This window comes from Mobula birostris, chromosome 4, assembly GCF_030028105.1.
Source record: "Mobula birostris isolate sMobBir1 chromosome 4, sMobBir1.hap1, whole genome shotgun sequence".
Taxonomy (NCBI): domain Eukaryota; kingdom Metazoa; phylum Chordata; class Chondrichthyes; order Myliobatiformes; family Myliobatidae; genus Mobula; species Mobula birostris.
Genome location: NC_092373.1, coordinates 196,413 through 222,240, shown reverse-complemented (window position 1 = coordinate 222,240; position 25,828 = coordinate 196,413). Strand labels below are relative to the sequence as shown.

Below are 25,828 nucleotides of genomic sequence, written 5' to 3'. Positions count from 1 at the left end.
GGCACATAGCAGGGTTTTAGATGCACCAGGTTGTGATCTGACCTTCCCAGTGGTGGGGTGGGGGGGCGGGGAGAGGGAGCTGTATGCATCCTTAACATTAGCGTACATCAAATCCAGAGTCCTCTCCCCTCTGGTTGTACAGCTCACATACTGCATGAAGTTGGGCAGTGTTCTAGCCATGGTAACCTGGTTGAAGTCACCCAAGATGGTAATGAGGGCACTCAGGTGCTGGGTTCGTAATCTGGCTATGACAGTGTAAATGATGTTACATGCTGACGTCGGGTTGGCAGAGGGAGGGATGTACACAACAACCACAATTACATGCAAGATTTCCCTTGGCAAATAATATGGCGAAGAGTCTTGCCCAAAAATGCCGACTGTTTATCCCCTTCCATAGGTGCTGACTTTCTCCAGCATTTTGTATGTGTTGCTCAAGACTTGGAATATTTGTTGAAGTGACCAAGTTTAAATAAGACTTTTCAGTTATATAAAGATTAAAAGGGAGATGAGAGTTCATATTAGACCACTGGAAAATGATGCTGGTGAGTTAGTAATGGAGGGACAAAGAAATGGCAGATCACCTTAATGCATACTTTGCATTTGTCTTCACTGTGGAAGACACTAGTGGTGTGCCAGAGGTCCGTGAGTGTCAGGGACAGGAGTAAGTGCCATTGCTATTACAAAGGTAAAAGTGCTAGGTAAACTGAAAGGTCTTAAGGTAGATACGTCACTTGGATCAGATGGACTACATCCCAGAGTCCTGAGAGAGGTTGCTGAAGAGATAACGGTCATGATCTTTCAAGAATGACTTGATTCTGGCATGATCCTGGAGCACTGGAAGACTGCAGATTTCAATCTACTCTTTCAGAAGGAAGAAAGGCAAAAGGAAGAAAATTACAGGCCACTTACCTCACCTCAGTGGTCGGGGAAGTACATAGAAAACATACATAGAAAATAGGTGCAGGAGTAGGCCATTCGGCCCTTCCAGCCTGCACCGCCATTTATTATGATCATGGCTGATCATCCAACTCAGAACCCCGCCCCAGCCTTCCCTCCATACCCCCTGACCCCCATAGCCACAAGGGCCATATCTAACTCCCTCTTAAATATAGCCAATGAACTGGCCTCAACTGTTTCCTGTGGCAGAGAATTCCACAGATTCACCACTCTCTGTGTGAAGAAGTTTTTCCTAATCTCGGTCCTAAAAGGCTTCCCCTCTATCCTCAAACTGTGGCCCCTTGTTCTGGACTTCCCCAACATCGGGAACAATCTTCCTGCATCTAGCCTGTCCAATCCCTTTAGGATCTTATACGTTTCAATCAGATCCCCCCTCAATCTTCTAAATTCCAACGAGTACAAGCCCAGTTCATCCAGTCTTTCTTCATATGAAAGTCCTGCCATCCCAGGAATCAATCTGGTGAACCTTCTTTGTACTCCCTCTATGGCAAGGATGTCTTTCCTCAGATTAGGGGACCAAAACTGCACACAATACTCCAGGTGTGGTCTCACCAAGGCCTTGTACAACTGCAGTAGTACCTCCCTGCTCCTGTACTCGAATCCTCTTGCTATAAATGCCAGCATACCATTCGCCTTTTTCACCGCCTGCTGTACCTGCATGCCCACTTTCAATGACTGGTGTATAATGACACCCAGGTCTCGTTGCACCTCCCCTTTTCCTAATCGGCCACCATTCAGATAATAATCTGTTTTCCTATTTTTGCCACCAAAGTGGATAACTTCACATTTATCCACATTAAATTGCATCTGCCATGAATTTGCCCACTCACCCAACCTATCCAAGTCACGCTGCATCCTCTTAGCATCCTCCTCACAGCTAACACTGCCACCCAGCTTCGTGTCATCCGCAAAGTGTTGTAGTCTATTATTAAGGATGAGGTCTCGAGGTACTTGGAGACTAATAAAATAAATCAAAGTCAGCATGGTTTCTGCAAATGGAAATCATGCCTGACAAATCAGGTACAGTCCTTTGAGGAAGTAACAAGCAGGGTGAACAAAGAAGAGGCAGTGGATGTCATTTACTTGGATTTTCACAATGTATTTGATAAGGTGCCACACATGAGGCTGCTTAACAAGATAAAATCCTATGGTGTTTTGGGAAAGATATTGGCATGAATAGGGGAATGGTTGACAGGCAGGAGGTGAGTGGGAATAAAAGTGGCAGACTGAATACAGTGTTGGGAAATGAATGATAATGCATTTTGGTAAAAGGAACAATATTGCGGACAATTATCTAAATGGGGAGTAAGTCAAACTTCAGAGGTGCAGAGGGACTTAGGATCTTCATCCAAGACTCCCGGAAGGTGAATTTACGGGTTGAGTCTGTGGTAAAGAAGGTAAAGAAGGCATTTATTTCAAGAGAAATAGAATATAAAAGCAAGGAGTTAATGTTGAGGCTTTACAAGACACTAATCAGGCTGCACGGAGTATTGTCAACAGTTTTGGGCTCCATATCTCAGAAAGAATGTGTTGTAATTGGAAAGAGTCCAAAGGAGGTTCACGAGGATGGGGTCCGGGAAAATGAAGGGGTTAACATACGAAGAGCATCTGACCACTTTGTGACATAGTCACTGGAATTTAGAAGAATGTGGGGGGGGGCAGGATTTCATTGCAACCTACCAAATATTGAAAGGATTAGATAAGTTGGATGTGTGGAGAGGATGTTTCCTCTGGTGGGGATATCCAGAACTAGAGGGCACAGCCTTTGAATTGAATGGCGATCTTCTAGAACAAGAGGTGAGGAGGAACTTTTTTAGCCAGAGAGTAGTGAATCTGTCGAATGCTCTGTCACAGACTATGGTGGAGGCCAAGTCCGTGAGTGTACTTAAGGCGGAGTTGATTACTTCCTGATTGGTCAGGGCATCAAAGGATATGGCGAGAAGACAGATGTATGTGGTTGAGTGGGATTCAGGATCAGTCATGATGGAATGGTGGAGCAGACTCGATGGACTGAATGACCCAATTCTTATACATACTAAAGTGATTAATATATGAATACACTCAAGGAGTTGATGGCCTCAGATGTAATGTTTAGACGGGTACACTGTAAATGCCACTTGCTAGCACCAGTTCTCTTCCTTGCTGATTTGCTTTGATAGCCTAAAACATTGGCACAGACCTGCTGGGCCAGTGAGACTATCTGTACTGCACAACTCTTTGACTAATATTAACTGGGATGCAGAGAGCACAGATTTCTTACATTGCATTCTACAGAATCTGTTTAGAACATTAGGTATAGGTATGCAACAAGATGGACTGGGGAGTGGAATCTCATTCTGGATATATTGGCCAAGTGGGTGGAAGGAGGCTTATTGGGAATTTTTTTCTGGAAATAACCATAATTCACCCAAAATAATAATTGAACCAAAACAATTGAGATACATTTTAATGGAAGTAATAATCAGCTATCTTTACAATGAGAAACCCTGCATAGTCCAGCTTTAGAAACTGTTCCAGAGCGGCCATATCAAGTACTTCGAACCTCATTTACCCCAGCATTTGCATCCTGCAGTTATTCTTTAACTGAAGTGTGACCGTGACATATCATTCAGCAGCAGCTTCATTACCACAGTGCATTGATGCATTTGAGTCATAGGCAATATCAGCAGTGAATGGTACGGAATCATGTCTGAAGCTGAATTGCTTTAACTTTTATATTACCTGTGATTTGTATTTTTGAATATTTATTTCAATAAAAGCTGACAATCTAATAGGTGAAGTGGATATTCCGCTGATGTTGGTGGTTGAATGTGTCCAGAAGTTCACACTGAGAAGCAGAGATAACCCAGTGGTGCATACCCAATTCCAGGAGTGAGGGGAGCCGAGGCAGACAGCTCAGTAGTACAGCCAACCAGGGGCTGCATTCTCGATGACTTAAAGGCATTAGGCCAATATCCAGTTCAGAGAGTGCCTTCAGGCCATCAATTTCTTTGAAGAACATCACCCAAGATTGGTCATCAACTGTGTTGTTATATGTTAAATGCAGCGTTTCGAGGCTTGATAAAAATCCAGCACACGAGAGGGACACTAAAGAGAAAACAAAGGCTGCAGTGAGTTTGGTCATATTTGTCCTACATTTCATGAAATCCCAACTTCTCTATTCAATGCCCCGACTGATCAAACACATTTTCTCCCCTGAGATGCATTATAGTCTCTGTAAACCTGGTTGGACAGTATATGAAAGAAAAAGCCTCACTGTTTTTATGATACTGACTCCCAATCCTCCTCTATCAGTAAATCACCATCCGTTACATGTACCAGTGGCTAAAGCTCACCAGTGATGATAATCCACTCTTCTGTACACGTACCAGTGGTGCCACAGTAGCACAGCAGATAGCACAGTGCTATTACAGCTCAGAGCATTCTGGAGTTTGGGGGTTCAATTCCGGTGCCGTTCTGTAAGGAAACTGTATGTCCTTCCCATGGAATGTATTGGGTTTCTCTGGGTCCTCCTGTTTCCTCAACAGTCCAAAGATCTACCAGATAGGTTGACTGGTCATTGTAAATCACCCTATGAGGTTAGAGTTAATTGGGTTTGTTGGAGGTTGCCAGGGCAGTGAGCCTTGAAAGGCTGGAAGGGCCGCCTCGGCACTGTATTGACAAATAGATAACTAAAACTCAGCAGTGATAATAATTCCCTGTACAGTACATGTACTAGTGGCTAAGACAGATCCTAAATGACCATCAGGAGGAACAGTGAGAATAAAGCAAAGGGTTATTTAGGAATAAGATGATTCCTTCAGTGGTTTGAACGGGGCACGACTGCGCAAGCACGTGGAGGTCGGCCAATGAGAACAGCGAGAAGAATTTAAAAGCAAGCAGAGTTGAAAAGGTGACTGTTATTTCTTCAGCAGTTTGAACGGGGCATGACTGCGCAAGCGTGTGGAGGTCAGCCAGTGAGAACAGCGGGAAGAGTCTAAAAAGAAGACAGGTTTACTGAGCGGGCAACAGAGTAGAGGGAGACAGAGTAGGGAGTCTTTGGCTCAACGGGGCTTAGGCGATAAAGGGTCGAGGCCAGGTAGGTTATCTGTTTAGAATACAAAGTATGTATGTGAGGCCGGTTTTCTGTGCTCGGTGTCAGATGTGGGAGGTCCTGGAGACTCCCAGCCTCCCGGATGGCCACAACTGAACCAGGTGTGTCAAGCTGCAGCTCCTTAGGGATCGCGTTAGCAAACTGGAGCTGCAGCTCCTTAGGGACCGCGTTAGCGAAGTGGAGCTGCAGCTCGATGACCTTCGTCTGGTCAGGGGCAGGAGCTATAGGAAGGTAGTCACCCTGGGAACACAGGAAACAGTGAAATAGGTAACAGTCAGGAGAGGGAAGAGCAAGAAGCAGGTACTAGAGAGTACCCAGGTGGCTGTCCCCCTTAACAATAAGTATTCCTACTTGAGTACTGTTGGAGGTGACAGCCTACCCAGCGGAAGAAACAGTGGTCGCGCCTCTGGCACAGAGTCTGGCCCTGTGGCTCAGAAAGGTAGGGAAAGGAAGAGGATGGCAGCAGTGATAGGGGACTCTATAGTTAGGGGGTCAGATAGGCGATTCTGTGGACGCAAGAAAGAAACGCGGATGGTAATTTGCCTCCCAGGTGCCAGGGTCCGGGATGTTTCTGATCAAGTCCACGATATCCTGAAGTGGGCAGGTGAACAGCCAGAGGTCGTGGTACATGTTGGTACCAAGGACATAGGTAGGAAAAGGGAGGTAGTCCTGAAAACAGATTACAGGGAGTTAGGAAAGAAGTTGAGAAGCAGGACCTCAAAGGTAGTAATCTCCGGATTACTCCTGTGCCACGTGACAGTGAGTATAGGAATAGAATGAGGTGGAGGATAAATGTGTGGCTGAGGGATTGGAGCAGGGGGCAGGGATTCAGATTTCTGGATCACTGGGACCTCTTCTGGAGCAGGTGTGACCTGTTCAAAAAGAACAGGTTGCACTTGAATCCGAGGGGGACCAATATCCTGGCGGGAAGTTTGCTAAGGCTATTGGGGAGAGTTTAAACTAGAATTGATGGGGGGTGGGAACCGAACTGAAGTGACGGAGGAGAGGGAGGCTGGCTCACAAATAGAGAAAGCAGTGCGAAAGGGAGGATAGGCAGGTGATAGAGAAGGGATGTACTCAGACCGATGGTTTGAGATGTGTCTATTTTAATGCAAGCAGTATTATGAATAAAGCGGATGAGCTGACAGCGTGGATCAGCACTTGGAGCTATGATGTTGTGGCCATTACAGAGACTTGGATGGTGCAGGGGCAGGAATGGCTACTTCAAGTGCCAGGCTTTAGATGTTTCAGAAAGGATAGGGAGGGAGGCAAAAGGGATAGGGAGGTGCCAACCATGTAACCTACTCTAGAAAGTGCCTAGAATTTCCCAACCGCAGAGCCCTCTATTTCTCTAAGCTCCATGTACCTATCTAAGAGTCTCTTAAAGACCCTATTGTATCCGCCTCTACCACCATCATTAGCAGTGCATTCCACACACCCCCACTCCCTGTGTGAAAAACTTACCTCTGACATCCCCCTTGTACCTACTTCCAACCACCTTAAAGCTAAGCCCCCTCATGTTGGACACTTCAGCTCTGGGAAAAGCCTCTGACTATCCACACAATCAATGCCTCTCATCAGCTTATACACCTCTATCAGGACATCTCTCATCCTCTATCGCTCCAAGGAGAAAACGCCAAGTTCACTCAACTTATTTCTCATAAGGCATACTCTTCAATCCAGTCAACATCCTTGTAAATCTCCTCTGCACTCTCTCTATAATATGCACATCCTCCCTGTAGTGAGGCAACCAGAACTGAGCACAGTATTCCAAATGGGGTCTGACCAGGGTCCTATATAGCTGTAACATTACCTCTTGGTTATTGAACTCAATCCCACGGTTGATGAAGGCCAACACACTATATGCCTTCTTAACAACACCGTCAACCTCAGAATCAGAATCAGGTTTATTATCACCGACATGTGTCATGAAATTTGTTAACTTAACAGCAGCAGTTCAATAGAAGAAAAATAAATAAATAAATAAATTACAGTATATGTATATTGGATAGATTAAAAATCATGCAAAAACAGAAATATATATTAAAAAATGAGGTAGAGTTCACGGGTTCAATGTCCATTTAGGACTCGGATGACAGAGGGGAAGAGGCTGTTCCTGAATTGCTGAGTGTGTGCCTTCAGGCTTCTGTACCTCCAGGCAACTATAGGCCAGTTAGCTTAACATCTGTAGTTGGGAAAATATTTGAAGCTGTCATTAAAGAAGAAATAGTGAAACATTTAGAAAGGAGTGGTTCCATTAGACAGATACAGCACGGATTCAGAAAGGGCAGGTCCTGATTGACAAACTTACTGGAGTTCTTTGAGGACATAATGAGTGCAGTGGATAGGAAGGAACAGGTGGATGTCGTATACTTGAATTTCCAGAAGGCGTTCAATAAGGTGGCGCACAAGGGACTTATAAGTAAGATACGGATGCATGGAGTCGGAGGAAGTGTATTGCCATAGATAGTGGATTGGTTAACTGATAGAAAGCAGACAGTTGGTATAAATGGGTGTTTCTCCGGTTGGCAGTCAGTAGTGAGTGGGGTGCCGCAGGGGTCGGTGCTGGGCCTGCAGCTGTTTACCATTTATATTGATGATTTGGAAGAGGGGATTGAGTGTAGTGTAGCAAAATTTGCTGATGACGCTAAACTGAGTGGAAAAGCAAATTGTACAGAGGATGTGGAGAGTCTGCAGAGGAATATAGATAGGTTAAGTGAGTGGGCCAAGATCTGGCAGACGGAATACAACGGTGGCAAATGCAAGATCATCCACTTTGGAAGGAATAATAGAAGAGCAGATTATTATTTAAATGGTGAAAGATTGCAGCATGCTGTTGTGCAGAGAGACTTGGGAGTGCTTGTGCATGAATTGCAAAAAGTTGGCTTGCAGGTACAACGGGTTATTAAGAAGGCAAACGGAATGTTGGTCTTCATTGCTAGAGGGATTGAATTCAAGAGCAGGGAGGTCATGCTGCAACTATACAGGGTACTGGTGAGGCCGCACCTGGAGTACTGTGTGCAGTTCTGGTCTCCATACTTGAGGAAGGATATACTGGCTTTGGAGGCAGTGCAGAGGAGGTTCACCAGCTTGATTCCAGGGATGAAGCGGTTAACCTGAGGAGAGGTTGAGTCACCTGGGACTACACTCTCTGGAATTCAGAAGAATGAGAGGGGATCTTATAGAAACATACAAAATTTTGAAAGGAATAGATAAGATAGAAGTAGGAAAGTTGTTTCCATTGGTAGGTGAGACTAGAACTAGGGGACATTGCCTCAGGATTCAGGGGAGAAGATTTAGGACGGAGATGAGGAGAAATTGTTTTTCCCAGAGAGTGGTGAATCTGTGGAATTCTTGGCCCAGGGAAGCAGTTGAGGCTTCTTCACTAAATATATTTAAGATACAGTTAGATAGATTTTTACATAGTACGGGAATTAAGGGTTATGGGGAAAAGGTAGGTAGATGGAGCTGAGTTTACGGACAGATCAGCCATGATCTTATTGAATGGCAGGGCAGGCTCAATGGGCCGGACGGCCTACTCCTGCTCCTATTTCTTATGTTCTCCTACCTGATGATAGCAGTGAGAAAAGGCCATGCCCTGGGTGCGAGCTCCTTAACAATGGATGCCGCCTTTCTGAGACACCACTCCTTGAAGATGTCCTGGGTACTTTGTCAGACATCTCACCCTGCAAAAACTCATTTCAGGGAGGTAGCACCATCAATCTGTGGGAGACTCCCAGAACTTCCAGGAGAGGTGGGATGTCTGCAATAGAGTAGCTCCTTAGCAGCTAGCCAGCTAGTTTAAATAACATTAGCTATGCTAATGAACGAATGACACCTGTTAAACTCACCTCAACATATCTTTTACAGTCTTAACCCACCATGAGAAATAGAAAAGTCACTGTTGCAAACAGTGCAGCGAGCAACACTGTCATTATTTTTTACCCCTATTAGGTAGGGGTACACTTTAGTATGGTCTGGGGTGATGTATGTTTTAGATTTTTTTTTGGAACATATCTCTCTCTCTCTCCCTCCCTCTCTCTCTCTCTCCCTCCCTCTCTCCCTAAGGTGTATTAAGAAGGATAAGTCCCCTGAGCCTCATGGGATTTACCCCAGGTTATTGAAGGAGGAGAGAGACAAGATTGCCAGACCTTTGACCAGTGTCCTCTCTAGCCACAGGCGATGTCCCGGAGGACTGGCAGGTAGCTAATGTTGTAATCTCTCTTTAAGAAGGGAACATGGGAAAATCCTGGGAACTATAGACCAGTGAGTCTCACATCAGTTGTAGGGAAGTTGCTGGAGAAAATTCTTAGGGATAGGATATATGTGAGCATTTGAAAACCTATGGCCTAATTAGGGAGAGGCAGCATGACTTTGATTGTGGCTGGTTGTGCCTTTCTAACTTGACTGAGTTTTTTGGCAAGTTGATGAGAGAGATTGATGAGGGTAGGGCAGTGGATGCTGTCGACATTGATTTTAGTAAGTCATTTAACAAAGTCCCTCATGGGAGGCTAATCCAGAAGATTAAGATGCATGGGATCTGTGACAAATTAGCTGTTTGGATTTAGAACTAGTTTGCACATTGAAAACAGAATATAGTAGTTGAAGGAACTTATTTGACCTGGAGGTCTGTAATTGGTGGAGTTCCACAGGGATCTGTGCTGGGATCTGTAAATACTTGCTAGACTAGAGTCTGAGGCTATGTCCACATTTGACCGGACAATTTTGAAAATGCCAGTTTTGCGTATAAACGATAGGTGTCCACACCAGGCGTTTTTGAAAATACCTCCGTCCACATTAAAACGGGTATTTGGGCGAATCTTCTCCTACTGGGCATGCGCAGGATACACAGAAAACAAGCGAAGAGGAAACGGTATATTTGGTACGCGTTTGTCTAGTTACAGACTAGAAAAACTTAAAAGGAAATTGCCAAAAGAAAGACCTGGTGCATGTTTGTCCAGAAACATTTTCTACAGCCATTGTCTCTTCACCAGTGAAAGGAACAACAGCTACAACTAAGTGCAATAAGGCTTGTTACTGGGCAAAAGTGAAATTTGCTGTTAACTCATTTGTTTGCCTTTACTCTTGCCTACATGTGCAATAAAACGAGTTAAAGGGCAAAAGTGACAATTGCATCTATTGAATGTTTGCACAAGCAATACATTAATAAAGCATCTTGTTAAATGTATAAAACATGTCTGCATCAGTGTTATCTTGTATTTCCATACACTGTTACATTCAGCTGTTACGTATCTACTGTCAGATATTGTTGTTGTGGTGTTGGAGGTTGCGTTCAAGAAAACAATGAAACGCCGCGCTGCCGTCACCATTTGTTCTGGCACATCATGACAGCGTTTTTAAAATTAGCCGGTTACCCCGTACACACTATAACGGCCAACCAGCGTTTTCAGATTTAAACGCTCTGGAGAGTGTTTTTGAAAAGCTCCATTTTCGGGGGAGGAAAACGCCGTTTCAGTGTGGACGGAAGGTCAAAACAAAGAGAAAAAGCTTCGGTTATGGATTTATCCGGTCTAGTGTGGACATAGCCTGAGAACTTTATACAGTCTCTGTATACTATTTTCACCACTTTATAGGTAAGGTACACTTGCACTGGAGAAGAGATATACCAGGATGTTAGACCATAAGACAAAGGAGCAGAAGCAGGCCATTCAGCCCATCGAGTCTGCTCCGCCATTTTATCATGAGCTGATCCATTCTCTCACTTAGTCCCACTCCCCCGCCTTCTCATCATAACCTTTGATGCTCTGGCTACTCAGATACCTATCAATCTCTGCCTTAAATACACCCAATGACTTGGCCTCCACTGCTGCCCGTGACAACAAATTCCATAGATTCACCACCCTCTGGCTAAAAAAATTTCTTCACATCTCTGTTCTGAATGGGTGTCCTTCAATCCTTAAGTCATGCCCTCTCGTACTAGACTCCCCCATCATGGAAAACAATTTTGCTACATCCACTCTGTCCATGCCTTTCAACATTCGAAATGTTTCCATAAGGTTTCCCCTCAGTCTTCTAAACTTCAAGGAATACAGTCCAAGAGTGGACAAACGTTCCTCATATGTTAACCCTCTCATTCCTGGAATCATTCTAGTGAATCTTCTCTGAACCCTCTCCAACGTCAGCACATCCTTTCTTAAATAAGGAGCCCAAAACTGCCCACAGTACTCCAAGTGAGGTCTTACAGAGCCTCAACATCACATCCCTGCTCCTATACTCTATTCCTCTAGAAATGAATGCCAGCATTGCATTCGCCTTCTTTACCACCGACTCAACTTGGAGGTTAACCTTAAGGGTATCCTGCACAAGGACTCCCAAGTTCCGTTGCATCTCAGAACTTTGAATTCTCTCCCCATTTAAATAATAGTCTGCCTGTTAATTTCTTCTGCCAAAGTGCATAACATTTTCCAACATTATATTTCATTTGCCACTTCTTTGCCCATTCTTCCAATCTATTCAAGTCTCTCTGCAGACTTTCTGTTTCCTCAGCACTACCGGCTCCTCCACCTATCTTCGTATCATCAGCAAACTTAGCCACAAAGCCATCTATTCCATAATCCAAATCGTTGATGTACAACGTAAAAAGAAGCGGCCCCAACACAGATCCCTGTGTTGAATGACAACAAAATTTCAATGAGGAGATAATGTATTAAACTTAAAACACTTGACTAATATCTGTGAAATTATAAAGGGCTAACATGGAATAAACATTATTTAAATGATACAAAGTCCCTTTCAGAGGTTGGTAGAAATGTAGTACTCACTGCTTGTACAGGCTGTTGGGGGCAGAAATCCTTATCAGATGTACTTAAATTGCTATGAATTACAAGGCAACGGACCAAGCAATTGAAGGGAATGATGACATTGATCCACTCCAGGAATTTGAGGGAGGTATGGCAGGAAATCACAGGGCATTGACCATAACATGTCAATTCCCCTGGAATATGGAGGATGGTGACACAGGACACTTGTTCAACAGGGCAAATACACTCAGTAACTGCAGACTAATCTGTTGAACAACAATGGTAGGAAGGAATGTAGTCATTGATCTGTAAGTATTAACAGTCATTTGGAGAAAAGTGGCAATGTTAAACCAGTCCAATAAGAGTTCAGATTCAGAATCAGGTTTTGATGAGCTGAGGTAACACAGCTATTGTGGTGTACATAGAATTAAATTTACTCTGTGGTACACAGTGTATTGTACAGGGATTTACATGCACTCTGGTACAGAGTGGTGTATAGGGATTTACATGCACTGGTACACAGTGTGATGTACAGGGATTTACATGCACTGGTACACAGTGTGGTGTACAGGGATTTACATGCACTCTGTGATTCATAGTGTGGTGTACAGGGATTTAAGACTATAAGACCATAAGACATAGGAGCAGAATTAGGCTATCTGGCCAATCGAGTCTGCTCCACCATTCAATCATGGCTGATCCTTTTTTTTCATCTCTTCCTCAATTCCAGTTCCCAACATTCTCCCCATAACCTTTGATACCATGTCCAATCAGCAACCCTTCAATCTCTGCACCAAATACACCCAACGACTTAGCCTCCATAGATGCATGTGCCAACAAATTCACCATTCTCTGACTAAATAAACTTCTCCGCATCTGTTTTGAAAGGGCGCCCCTCTATCCTGAGGCTGTGCCCCCCTTCCCAGACTCTCCCACTATGAGAAACATCCTTCCCACATCTACTCTGTCTAGACTTTTCAACATTCAAAAGGTTTCAATGAGATTCCTCTCATCCTTCTAAATTCCAGCGAGCTCAGACCCAGAGCCATCAAACTTTCCTCACATGATAACCCTTTCATTCCTGGAATCATCCTTGTGAAGCTCCTCTGGACCCTCTCCAATGCCAGCACGTCTTTTCTAAAATGAGGAGCCCAAAATTGTTCACAACACCCAAGGTGAGGCCTCACCAGTGCCTTATAAAGACTCAGTATCACATCATCGTTCTTGTATTCCAGACCTCTTGAAATGAATGCTAACATGGCATGCCTTCCTCACCACCAACCCAACCCACAAGCCAATCCCCAGGGTGCTCTGCATAAGGACTCCCAAGTTCCTCTGCATCTCAGACCCCTGGACCCTCTCCCAGTTCAGTCATAGTCTGCACACTTACCTCCACCACCAAAGTGCGTGACTACGCATCCTCCAACATTGCACTTCACCTGCCACCCTCTTGCTCACTCTCCCAATCTATTCAAGTCCCTCCGCACCCCACCTGCCTCAACACCACCCAACCCTCCACCAACCTTTGCACCATCTGAAAACTCGGCAATAAAACCATCCATTCCATCTTCCAAATCACTGACAGACAGCACAAAAAGAAGTGGTCCCAACACCAACTCCTGTGGAACACCACCAGCCACTGGCAGCCAACCAGAAAAGTATCTTCCCATTCCCACTCACTGCCTCCCACCAAACAGCCAATGCTCCAACCATGCTAGTAACCTTCCAGTAACACAATGGGGTCCCAACTCGGCAAGCAGCCTCATGTGTGACACCCCTTGTCAAAGGCCTTCTGAAGGTCCAAATATACAACATCCACTGCATCCCCTTTATCTATCCTATTTGTAATCTCCTCAAAGAATTCCAACAGGTTAGTCAGGCAGAATTTTCCCTCAAGGAAACCATGCTGACTTTGTCATGTCTTGTCCTGTGTCACCAAGTACTCCATCACTTCATCCCTTACAATTGACTCTAACATCTTCTCAACTACTGTGGACAGGTTAACTGGTCTATAATTTCCTTTCTGCTGCCTTCCCCCTTTCTTAAAGAGTGGAGTAACATTCTCACAATATGCAGATGAATTGGAAAAATCAATTTGTTGCGGGATCCCACAAATTCCTTGAAGATGGAATTCCTTGAAGATGGCTTTCTGAAGCAGCTTATTGTTGTGCTAACTACGGGTTCAGCAATTTTGGTTTGGGTGTTGTGTAATGAACCAGATATGATCAGAATCAGAATCAGGATCAGGTTTATTATCACTGGCATGTGTCGTGAAATTTGTTACCTTAGCATCAGCAGTTCAATGCAATGCATAATATAGAAGAAAAAAATAATAAGTAAGTAAATCAATTGCAGTATATGTACATTGAACAGACAAAGAATAGTGCAAAAACAGAAATAATATATATTTAAAAAGTGAGGTAGTATTCAATGGTTCAATGTCCATTTAGGAATCGGATGACAGAGGGTAAGAAGCTGTTCCTGAACTGCTGAGTGTGTACCTCCTGTCTGATGGTAACAGTGAGAAAAGGGCATGCCCTTGGTGCTGGAGGTCCTTAATAATGGACGCTGCCTTTCTGAGACACCGCTTCTTGAAGATGTCCTGGGTGCTTTGTAGGCTAGTACTCAAGATGGAGCCAACCATATTTACAACGATGATTCAGGTACATAAAGTAATGTAGCCCTTAGTGATCACAATATGATAGAATTCACCCTGTAGTATGAGAGGCAGAAGCTAAAGTCAGATGTATCAGCATTAAAGTGGAGAAAAGGGAATTACAGAGGCATGAGAGAGGAGCTGACCAAAGCTGATTGGAAGGGGACACCGTAGACACGATGGCAGAGCAGCAATGGCTGGAGTTTCTGGACGCAGTTATTTAAATCTCAAAGAAGAGGAAGTATTCTAAAGGCATCATGATGCAACCATGGCTGACAAAGTAAGTCAAACCAACATTATATCAAAAAGGAGGGCATATTTACTGGCATAATCTACATATTACTATTTAACTATTTATGGTTCTATTACTATTTATTATTTATGGAGCAACTGTAACGAAAACCAATTTCCCCCAGGATTAATAAAGTATGACTATGACTATGACTATGACTATGACTATATGATGGAGCAAAAGTTAGACAAAGTTAGAGGATTGGGAAATTTTTAAACGCCAACGGAATGAACTAAAAAAAAAACATGCAGGGTGTGGGGAGAAGAGAATGTATGAAGGTTAGCTAGCCAATAATATCAAAAATGATACCAGAAGGTTTTTCCAGATATTAAAGAGTACAGAAGAGGTGAGAACAGATATTGTACTGCTGGAAAACGATGCTGGAGATATGATAATGGGGGACAAGGAAATGGCAGATGAACTGAATAAGTATTTTGCATCAGTCTACACTGTGGAAGACAGTAGCAGTATAGTGGAAGTTTGAGAGTACCGGGGGCAGAGGTGTGTGAAATTGCCACTACTAGGAAGAAGGTTCTTAGGAAACCTACAGACAGAAACAGGTGAATTGATTATGGGGAGCAAGGACATGGCAGACCAATTGAATAACTACTTTGGTTCTGTCTTCACTAAGGAGGACATAAATAATCTTCCAGAAATAGTAGGGGACAGAGGGTCCAGTGAGATGGAAGAACTGAGCGAAATACATGTTAGTAGGGAAGTGGTGTTAGGTAAATTGAAGGGATTAAAGGCAGATAAATCCCAGGGCCAGATGGTCTGCATCCCAGAGTGCTTAAGGAAGTAGCCCAAGAAATAGTGGATGCATTAGTGATAATTTTTCAAAACTCGTTAGATTCTGGACTAGTTCCTGAGGATTGGAAGCTGGCTAATGTAACCCCACTTTTTAAAAAAGGAGGGAGAGAGAAACTGGGGAATTATAGACCGGTTAGCCTAACGTCGGTGGTGGGGAAACTGCTGGAGTCAGTTATCAAAGATGTGATAACAGCACATTTGGAAAGCGGTGAAATCATCGGACAAAGTCAGCATGAATTTGTGAAAGGAAAATCATGTCTGACGAATCTCATAGAATTTTTTGAGGATGTAACTAGTAGAGTGGATAGGGGAGAACCAGTGGATGTGGTATATTTGGATTTTCAAAAGGCTTTTGACATGGTCCCACACAGGAGATTAGTGTGCAAACTTAAAGCACACGGTATTGGGGGTAAGGTATTGATGCGGATAGAGAATTGGTTAGCAGACAGGAAGCAAAGAGTGGGAATAAACGGGACCTTTTCAGAATGGCAGGCAGTGACTAGTGGGGTACCGCAAGGCTCAGTGCTGGGACCCCAGTTGTTTACAATATATATTAATGACTTGGATGATGGAATTAAATGCAGCATCTCCAAGTTTGCGGATGACACGAAGCTGGGCGGCAGTGTTAGCTGTGAGGAGGATACTAAGAGGATGCAGAGTGACTTGGATAGGTTGGGTGAGTGGGCAAATTCATGGCAGATGCAATTTAATGTGGATAAATGTGAAGTTATCCACTTTGGTGGCAAAAATAGGAAAACAGATTATTATCTGAATGGTGGCCGATTAGGAAAAGGGGAGGTGCAACGAGACCTGGGTGTCATTATACACCAGTCATTGAAAGTGGGCATGCAGGTACAGCAGGCGGTGAAAAAGGCAAATGGTATGCTGGCATTTATAGCAAGAGGATTCGAGTACAGGAGCAGGGAGGTACTACTGCAGTTGTACAAGGCCTTGGTGAGACCACACCTGGAGTATTGTGTGCAGTTTTGGTCCCCTAATCTGAGGAAAGACATCCTTGCCATAGAGGGAGTACAAAGAAGGTTCACCAGATTGATTCCTGGGATGGCAGGACTTTCATATGAAGAAAGACTGGATGAACTGGGCTTGTACTTGTTGGAATTTAGAAGATTGAGGGGGGATCTGATTGAAACGTATAAGATCCTAAAGGGATTGGACAGGCTAGTTGCAGGAAGATTGTTCCCGATGTTGGGGAAGTCCAGAACGAGGGGTCACAGTTTGAGGATAAAGGGGAAGCCTTTTAGGACCGAGATTAGGAAAAACTTCTTCACACAGAGAGTGGTGAATCTGTGGAATTCTCTGCCACAGGAAACAGTTGAGGCCAGTTCATTGGCTATATTTAAGAGGGAGTTAGATATGGCCCTTGTGGCTACGAGGATCAGGGGGTATGGAGGAAAGGCTGGTGCAGGGTTCTGAGTTGGATGATCAGACATCATAATAAATGGCGGTGCAGGCTCGAAGGGCCGAATGGCCTACTCCTGCACCTATTTTCTATGTTTCTATGAAACTGATAGGTCTGAAGGAAGATAAGTCTCCTGGACTGGATGGTCTACACTCAGGGTTCTGAAATATGTGGCTGAAGAAATTGTAATAATCTTTCAAGAATCAATTGATTCTACATGGATCCTTAGGAATGGAAAATTGCAAATGTCACTCCACTCTTTCAAGAAGGCAGAGAAGTAGAAGAAAGGAAATTATAGGTTGGGAAGACATTGGAGATGATTGTTAAGGATGTGGTTTCAGTATACCTGGATGCACATGATAGTCATAGTCAGCTTGGTTTCTTTAAGGGAAAATCTTGCCTGACAAATCTGTTGGAATTCATTGAAGAAATAACAAGCAGGATAGACAAAGGAGAATCAGTGGATGTTGTGTAGTTGGATTTTCAGAAGGCCTTTGACAAGGTGCCACACATGAGGCTACTTAACGAGATAAGAAACAAAGAAACATAGAAAAGCTACAATGTACCATATGCCTTCTTAACCAGAGAGTCAACCTGTGCAGCAGTTTTGCGTGTCCTATGGATTCGGACTCCAAGATCCCTCTGATCGTCCACACTGCCAAGAGTCTTATCATTAATACTATATTCTGCCATCATATTTGACCTACCGAAATGAAGCACCTCACACTTATCTGGGTTGAATTCCATCTGCCACTGCTCAGCCCAGTTTTGCATCCTATCGATATCCTGCTGTAACCTCTGACAGCCCTCCACACTATCCACAACACCCCCAACCCTTGTGTCATCAGCAAATCAGCAAATTTACTAACCCATCCCCCCACTTCCTCATCCAGATCATTTATAAAAATCACAAAGAGTAAGGGTCCCAGAACAGATCCCTGAGGCACACCACTGGTCAATGGCCTCCATGCAGAATATGACCCAACTACAACCACCCTTTGCTTTCTGTGGGCAAGCCAATTCTGGATCCACAAAATAAGGTCCCCTTGGATCCCATGCCTCCTTACTTTCTCAATAAGCCTTGCATGGGGTACCTTACCAAATGCCTTGATGAAATCCATATACACTACATCTACTGCTCTACCTTCATCAATGTGTTTAATCACATCCTCAAAAATTTCAGTCAGGCTTGTAAGGCATGACCTGCCTTTGACAAAGCCATGCTGGCTATTCCTAATCATATTACACCTCTCCAATTGTTCATAAATCCTGCTCTCAGGATTTTTTCCATCAACTTATCAACCACTGAAGTAAGACTCACTGGTCTATAATTTCTTGGGCTGTCTCTACTCCCTGTGTTGAATATGGGAACAACATCTGCAACCCTGCAGTCCTCCGGAACCTCACCCATCCCCATTGATGATGCAAAGATCATCGCCAGAGGCTCAGCAATCTCCTCCCTCGCCTCCCAGAGCAGCCTGGGGTACATCTCATCCGGTCCCGGAGACTTATCCAACTTGATGCTTTCCAAAAGCTGCAGTACATCCTCTTTTTTAATGCTCCAGTTTTTCAATCCACCGTAAATCATCCTTACAATTGCCAAGATCCTTTACCGTAGTGAATACTGAAGCAAAATATTCATTAAGTACCTCAGCTCCAGTTCCATACACACTTTTCCACCGTTTCACTTGATTGGTCCTATTCTCTCATGTCTTATCCTCTTGTTCTTCATATACTTGTTGAACCCATGGTATTACATAATAGAACCCATAAGAGGCTATGGTATTACAGGAAAGATTCTAGCATGGATAGAGCATTGGCTAATTATCAGGAGGTAAAGAGAGGCAACAAAAGGAGTCTCTCCTGGTTGGCAGCCGGGTCTGTGTTGAAACCTATTTTTTAAAAATTGTATGTCAATGATTTGGATAATGGAATTGATGGCCTTGTGGCCTAGTTTATCGACAACAGGAAGACAGGTGGAAGGGCAGGTAGTTTTGAGGAAGTAAAGAAGCTACTTAGACAGATTAGGAAAATAGGCCAAGATGTGGCAAATGGAATACAGTGTCAGAAGTGTATAGTCATGTACTTTGGTAGAAGAAATAAAAGGGTAGATCATTTTCTAAACAGAGAAAAAAATTCAAAAATCTGAGGTGCAAAGGAATTTGGGAATCCTCATGCAGGATTCCCTAAAGGTTAATTTGCAGGTTGATGCAGTGGTAACGAAGGCAAATGCGATGCTAGCATTCATTTTGAGAGGACTAGAACATAAAAGCAAGGATGTAATATTGAGACTTAATAAGCACAGGTGAGGCCTCACTTGGGTTTTGTGAGCAGTTTTGGGCCCCTTATCTATGAAAGGATGTGCTGACATTGGAGATGGTTCAAAGGTTTACGAAACTGATTCCGGGATTGAAAGGCTTGTTATATAAGGAGCGTTTGATGGCTTTATGCCTTTATTCACTAGAATTCAGAAGAATGAGGGGGGATTGTATCGAATGTTGAAAGGCTTCGATAGAGTGGATGTGGAGAGGATGTTTCCTATGGTGGGAGAGTGTAAGACTGGAGGACACAACCTCAGAATAAAGGAGTGTCCCTTTAGAACGGAAATGAGGAGGAATTTCTTTAGCCAGAGAGTGGTGAATCTGTGGAATTTGTTGCCACAGGCAGCTGTGGAGGCCGAGTCATTGGGTATATTTAAGGCAGAGGTTGATAGATTCTTGATTGGTCAGGGCATGAAGGGATACGTGGAGAAGCCCGCAGATTGGGGCTGAGAAAGAAAGTGGATCAGCTGTGATGAAATGGTGAGTAGACTTGATGGGGCAAATGGCCTAATTCTGCTCTTACATTTTATGGTCTAACTTTGTGGTACACTTTGTGGAGTTTCTAGACTTCCGGAGAAAAACTTTTAATAAGGACTAAAATTAAAGCACATGGTAATAAAAGAAGAACCGGTATCAAGGATTAAGTACGCTAGTTCTATTCCACTCGAAAAAATTACTTATAATTTAAGAGATAAATATGTAACATTTTTGAATATTTGGCGCCCTTATTTACAAAAGATAGGATGGCATATTTAAGTGCTCCGATAAAGACTTTGGTCACTTGGGGAAAGTAACGAATAATTATACCAATTTATTTTGAATCCCATGGAGCATGTGGAAGCCTTCCAATACCCAGGCAGTTCTTTTTTTTTTATTTTTCTTTCTTTTTAGGTAGGACTATATATGGGGGAGGAGGGTAGATTCTATCTTTTCATGTATTCTTTTTGAAAATTCTATAAAAATTATATTATAAAAAAAAGGATTAAGTAACAATCAACAAAGGTGGCAATGTCCCAGAAGATTCAGATACATGGGGATACCCAAAAAACACAATACGATGAGGCACAATATGCCCTTTCAATTTGGTTAATTTGGTGATTACCGAGAGATGCTAAATCCTGGCCTGTCAGATTGCAGCTGCACAGTTTCACCACACGGAGGCGAGTCTCACTTTGCAACATCTGGACAAGCAGTCCCACATTTCCACCAAGGCACTTATTCCAAGACAAGTCCAACGTTTCAAGTTCCGTCAAGTTTGGAAGGGTGTCGGCTGTAGGAATACAACATTTTAAACAGATTTGTAAACATTTTGTTAATCTAACAGTCTACAGAAACCAGCTGGCAAACACTGAGTCAGATTACAGTGCCTCAGACTTGCCCTTTTATGATGTTCGTCAATACTTTACAACTGAGAAGCACCTGGAAGCAGATGAGGGTGGTAGGAACAGCAGGTTAGAAACATGGAAAACCTACAGCACAATACAGGCCCACAATGCTGTGCCAAGCATATACTTACTTTAGAAATTACCTAGGGTTACCCATAGCCCCCTGTTTTTCTAAGCTCCATGTACCTATCTTAGAGTCTCTTGAAAGACCCTATCGTATCCGCCTCCACCACCGTCAACAGCCGCCCATTCCATGCACTCACTGCTCTCTGCGTAAAAAACTTACCCCTGGCATCTCCTCTGTACCCACTTCCAAGCACCTTAACACTGTGCCCTCTCGTGTTAGCCATTTCAGCCCTGGGAAAAAGCTTCTGACTATCCACACGATCAATGCCTCTCATCAAATTATACCCCTCTATCAGGTCACCTCTCATCCTCTGCCGTTCCGAGGAGAAAAAGCCAAGTTCATTGAACATGTTCTCAGAAGGCATGCTCCCCAATCCAGGCAACATCCTTGTAAATCTCCTCTGCACCCTTTCTATAGTTTCCACATCCTTCCTGTAGTGAGGCAACCAGAAATGAGCATGTACTCCAAGTGGGGTCTGACCAGGTCCTATACAGCTGTCACATTACCTCTCAACTCTTGAACTCAATCCCACGGTTGATGAAGGCCAATACATCATATGCCTTCTTAACCACAGAGTCAACCTGCACAGCAGCTTTGAGCGTCCTATGGACACGGACTCCAAGATCCCTCTGATCCTCCACACTGCCAACAGTCTTACCATTAATACTATGTTCTGCCATCATATTTGACCTACCAAAATGAACCACCTCATACTTATCTGGGTTGAACTGCATCTGCCACTTTTCAGCCTAGTTTTGCATCCTATAAATGTCCCGCTATAACCTCTGACAGCCCTCCATACTAACCACAACACCCCCAACCTTTGTGTCATCAGCAAATCAGCAAATTTACTAACCCATCCCCCCACTTCCTCATTCAGGTCATTTATAAAAATCACAAAGAGAAGGGGTCTCAGAACAGATCCCTGAAGTACACAACTGGTCATCAACCTCCGTGCAGAATATGACCCATCTACAACCTCTCTTTGCTTTCTGTGGGTTGAAGGTGCAAATGGACTTGATGCAGCATTGCTGATGCCCTGTCCCAAGATCACACACAAGAAAATAAGGCAACCACTTGGCCCTCAAAGCCTGCCTCACCACTCAGTGTGATCTAGGCTCAACTCCTCTTCTGCACCAGTTCTCCATAAATGAATATTTATCTTATTTTAAATACAGTTGCAAGAAAAAATTTGTGAGCCCTTTGCAATTACCTGGTTTTCTGCATTAATTAGTCATCATATGTGGTCTGATCTTCATCTAAATTACAATAACAGACAAACACAATCTGCCAAAACAAATAACTCACAAACAATTGTTCTTATATTTTTTTACTGAAAAAAGTATGTGAACCCTTGTATTTAATAACTGCTAGAACCTCCTTCAGCAGCAATAACCTCCACCAAACGTTTCCTGAAGCTGCTGATCAGATTTGCACAGCAGTGAGGAGGAATTTTAGACCATTCATCTGTACACCACTGTTTCAGTTTATCAATATTTCTGGGATACCTTGCACGAACAGCAATCTTCAAGTCATGCCACAGCATCTCAATCGGGTTAGGGTCTAGAATCTGTCTTGGCCATTCCAGAATATAAATTTTCTTCTTTTTAAACCATTCTATTGTTGATTTACTCTTGTGTTTTGGATCATTGACTTGTTCAATCAACCAACTTCTATTAAACTTCAGGTGACGACCGCTACACTGACATTCTCCTGTAAAATGTCATGATACAATTTTGAATTCATTGTTCCTTCTATGATTGCAAGCTGCCAAGGCCCTGAAGAAGCAAAGCAGCCCCAAACCATAATTCTCCTTCCACCATACTTCACAGTTGGGATGAGGTTTTGATGCTGGTGTGCAGTGCCCATTTTCCTCCAAACTTAGCCGTGTACGTTTCTGCCAAGAAGTTCAATATTTGTCTCATTTGTCCACAGAACATTGTGGAACATCCAGGTGGTCTTTTACAAACTTGAGATATGCAGCAATGTTTTTTTGGAGAGTAGTGATTTCCTCCTTGGTGTCCTTCCATGAATACCATTCTTGTTCAGTGTTTTTCTTATAGTGGAAACATGAACAGAGACTTCAGCAAGTTCTAGACATTTCTGCAGGTCTTTTGCTGTTACACTTAGGTTCTTCAAAAGTTCATTTATTATCAAAGTATACAAGTTTGAAATTCTTCTTCTCCAGATAGCCATGTAACCAAGAAAGAAAAAAAACAGCAGTATGATCATCCACCCCCAAATCCCTCCTCTCCACACAAAAAAAGACAAAAATTGGAACCCCCACATACCCACCCCTGCACACAAAAAAAAAACAAGAAAGATCAGGTGAAAAACACAAAATATAAAAACTATAACACTGAAAAAAGTATATCCAAAACACAGAAAACCTGGGTAGCATTCCCCAAACACTGTGACAGCCTTTCCTTCTCAGGTAGCAGAGCAATCCCACCAACGGTCAAAAGGCAGTATCCCCTCTCCGGTAGCAGAGCGATCCCCCAGTAATAAAAAAGCAGGCAGCCGGCATTCACCTTCCACATTTGCCTCAATGTTCAATCTCCCTTGTCGCTTTAATCGCCAAACAATGGAAACTTTAATCGGCAAAATGAAGTCGAACATGGACTCACACCCCCGCAGCCTTCTGGCCACAAGGTTCCTACACGCTGCCTCTGCCTCCTGGAATACTCTTAGACTGCAGAGTGCTGAAACAACCAAACGATCTCCAAACCGCCTCCAACAATTCCAGAATCACATTCAAGACAAAAAACGAATATAAAAGACATAAAAGAAGTGAAATATATGGTTTCATGATCTAAATAGAAGATGTCGATCAAAGGAGCATTGTACGTAGGCGCCATCTTGACCTTTTTCACCTCCTTTAGCATCGTACACTGAGCCTTTGGTGTGATCTTTGTACGATTCCCACTCCTAGGGACAGCAGCAACAGTACTGAATTTCCTCTATTTGTAGGCAATTTCTCTTTCTGTGGACTGATGAACCCTCAGGTCTTTAGAAATGCTTTTGTAGCCTTTTCCAGCTTTATGTATCTCTACAATTCTTCTTCTAAGGCCCTCCAAAAGTAGCTTTGATTGAAGCATGGTGCACATAAACAGATCTTTCTTGAGAAGAGCAGGCTTTCAGTAAACTGACTTCATTTGTCTTTTTTTTTTATATACAGGGCAGGGTACCTCTACAACCCAACCTCCAATCTCATCTCATTGATTGGAGCACCTGACTCCAAATAGCTTTTGTAGAAAGCATTACCCTCGAGGTCCACATATATTTTTTGAACCTAGACCATGACTGTTTAAATGGTGTACTCTGTTTTGACGAGAAGTAGTCCAATTGTTTGCGTGTTGTTACAGACATCCCACCTCTCCTGGAAGCTCCGGGAGTCTCCCGCATATCGATAGTGGCTCCCTGATGCCCGGAAATTATATACAATATCCCGGAAATAGATTTTTTTGAGAGGGAGAGCGAGCATCTTGATTGGTCTCTCTTCGTGCTAGAATGGTTCCCAACCACCAGGCCACGAGGAAACGATATGATTTGGCGATATGAAATGATATGAGTCAGCTGCACCTTTCCTCATTCCCTGTCACACACTGTTGAATTTTAATGCACACGAGGTCATCAGTGACCCGAGACGTGCAAAGGAGTGGGTCCGTGACCCATTTGTGAATGTCCCCGGTGAATCATCCATGTCAGCGCGGGAAAAAGATCAACTCGTTGAGCTTGCAAATGACGGTGGGCTGAAGAGCATGTTTGACATAATATCTCTGCCGGCATGCTGGATCAAAGACAAGGCTGAATATCCTGAGATAGCCACGAAAGCACTGAAAATGTTGCTTCCATTTCCAACATATCTCTGTGAAGCGGAGTTTTCTGCAATGAATGCAACGAAAACTAAATTGCGGAATAGACTGGACATAAGGAAACCCCTTCGAGTATCACTGTCTCCCATCACCCCTTGATAGGACCGTGTTGTTGCAAGAAAACAAGCCCAGGGCTCCCACTGATTCAGCGATATTGGTGTGTTGCAATGATTTTATATGTTCATACGGGGAAAATATGCGCTGTGTGTTTAATATCCAAATGTTACTTAAAATGTTATGATGCTATTGACTTATCACCTATATTCCGGTTGTGATTAACACCTCCGCCCCCGGTCAGCTGGTCCGCAAGAATATTGTCAATATTATCGGGAGTCTCGGATGGTATGTTGCCTCTCTGGTGCCGGGGTCCAGGACATCTCAGATCGGGTGCAGGTTATTCTCGAGAGGGAGGGCAAGAATCCAGATGTTGTAGTCCATGTAGGGACCAACAACGTGGGTAGGAAGACTGAGGGGGTCCTGCGTAGTGAGTTCAGGGGGTTAGGTGCGAAGCTGAAGGGCAGGACCTCCGGGGTAACAATCTCAGGATTGCTACCTGTGCCACGTGCAAGTGAGGCGAGGAACAGAAGGATTATACAGATCAATAGGTGGCTGAGAGGATGGTGCAGGAGGGAGGGCTTCAGGTTTTTAGACAATTGGGCTTTGTTCCAGGGAAGGTGGGATCTGTTCCGACGGGACGGTTTACACCCGAACTGGAGGGGTACTAACATTCTTGCAGGAAAGTTTGCTAGTGCTGCTTGGGGGGGGGGGGGGGGGTTTAAACTAAATTTGCAGGGGGCAGGGATCCAGAATGTGAGAGAGGATAGCGAGATGACGTATAAAGGACAGGTGGGGACTACACGGTTCCGGAATATTAAATGTGAAGTAGAGAAAGGTGAGGCGGAACGAGTGATAAGGAGGATACATGTGCAGAGGGATGGTCTGACAGAGCATGGAGTTAAATGTGCAGAAAGAGTAAGTAAATTTAAGAAGGACAACAAAATTCAAGGGGCGTATAGCCCGGTGAGAGTTCGGGGAGCTGGGTTATGCACAATAGGCAGCGATTTAAACAGAGAGAGGAGAAATGGGTTAAAAATTCTATATCTGAATGCGCGAAGTGTCAGAAATAAGGCG

At 43.7% G+C, this 25,828-nt stretch overlaps 1 protein-coding gene across 4 annotated transcripts in view; it reads right to left on the bottom strand.

Annotated features, from left to right (window-relative positions):
• Nucleotides 1-3,412: 3,412 nt before the first annotated feature.
• The window catches only part of lrrc31 (leucine rich repeat containing 31), a 206,668-nt gene continuing 184,252 nt past the window's right edge, over nt 3,413-25,828 (bottom strand). For all 4 annotated transcript variants that reach the window (XM_072254455.1, XM_072254454.1, XM_072254458.1 and 1 more), the window contains 2 exons: nt 20,413-20,580; nt 3,413-4,044 (listed from right to left, as the gene is read on the bottom strand). In XM_072254455.1, coding sequence (XP_072110556.1) covers nt 3,725-4,044; nt 20,413-20,580 — 488 coding nt within the window. In that variant the 3' untranslated portion in view covers nt 3,413-3,724. The remainder of the gene's footprint in view (nt 4,045-20,412; nt 20,581-25,828) is intronic.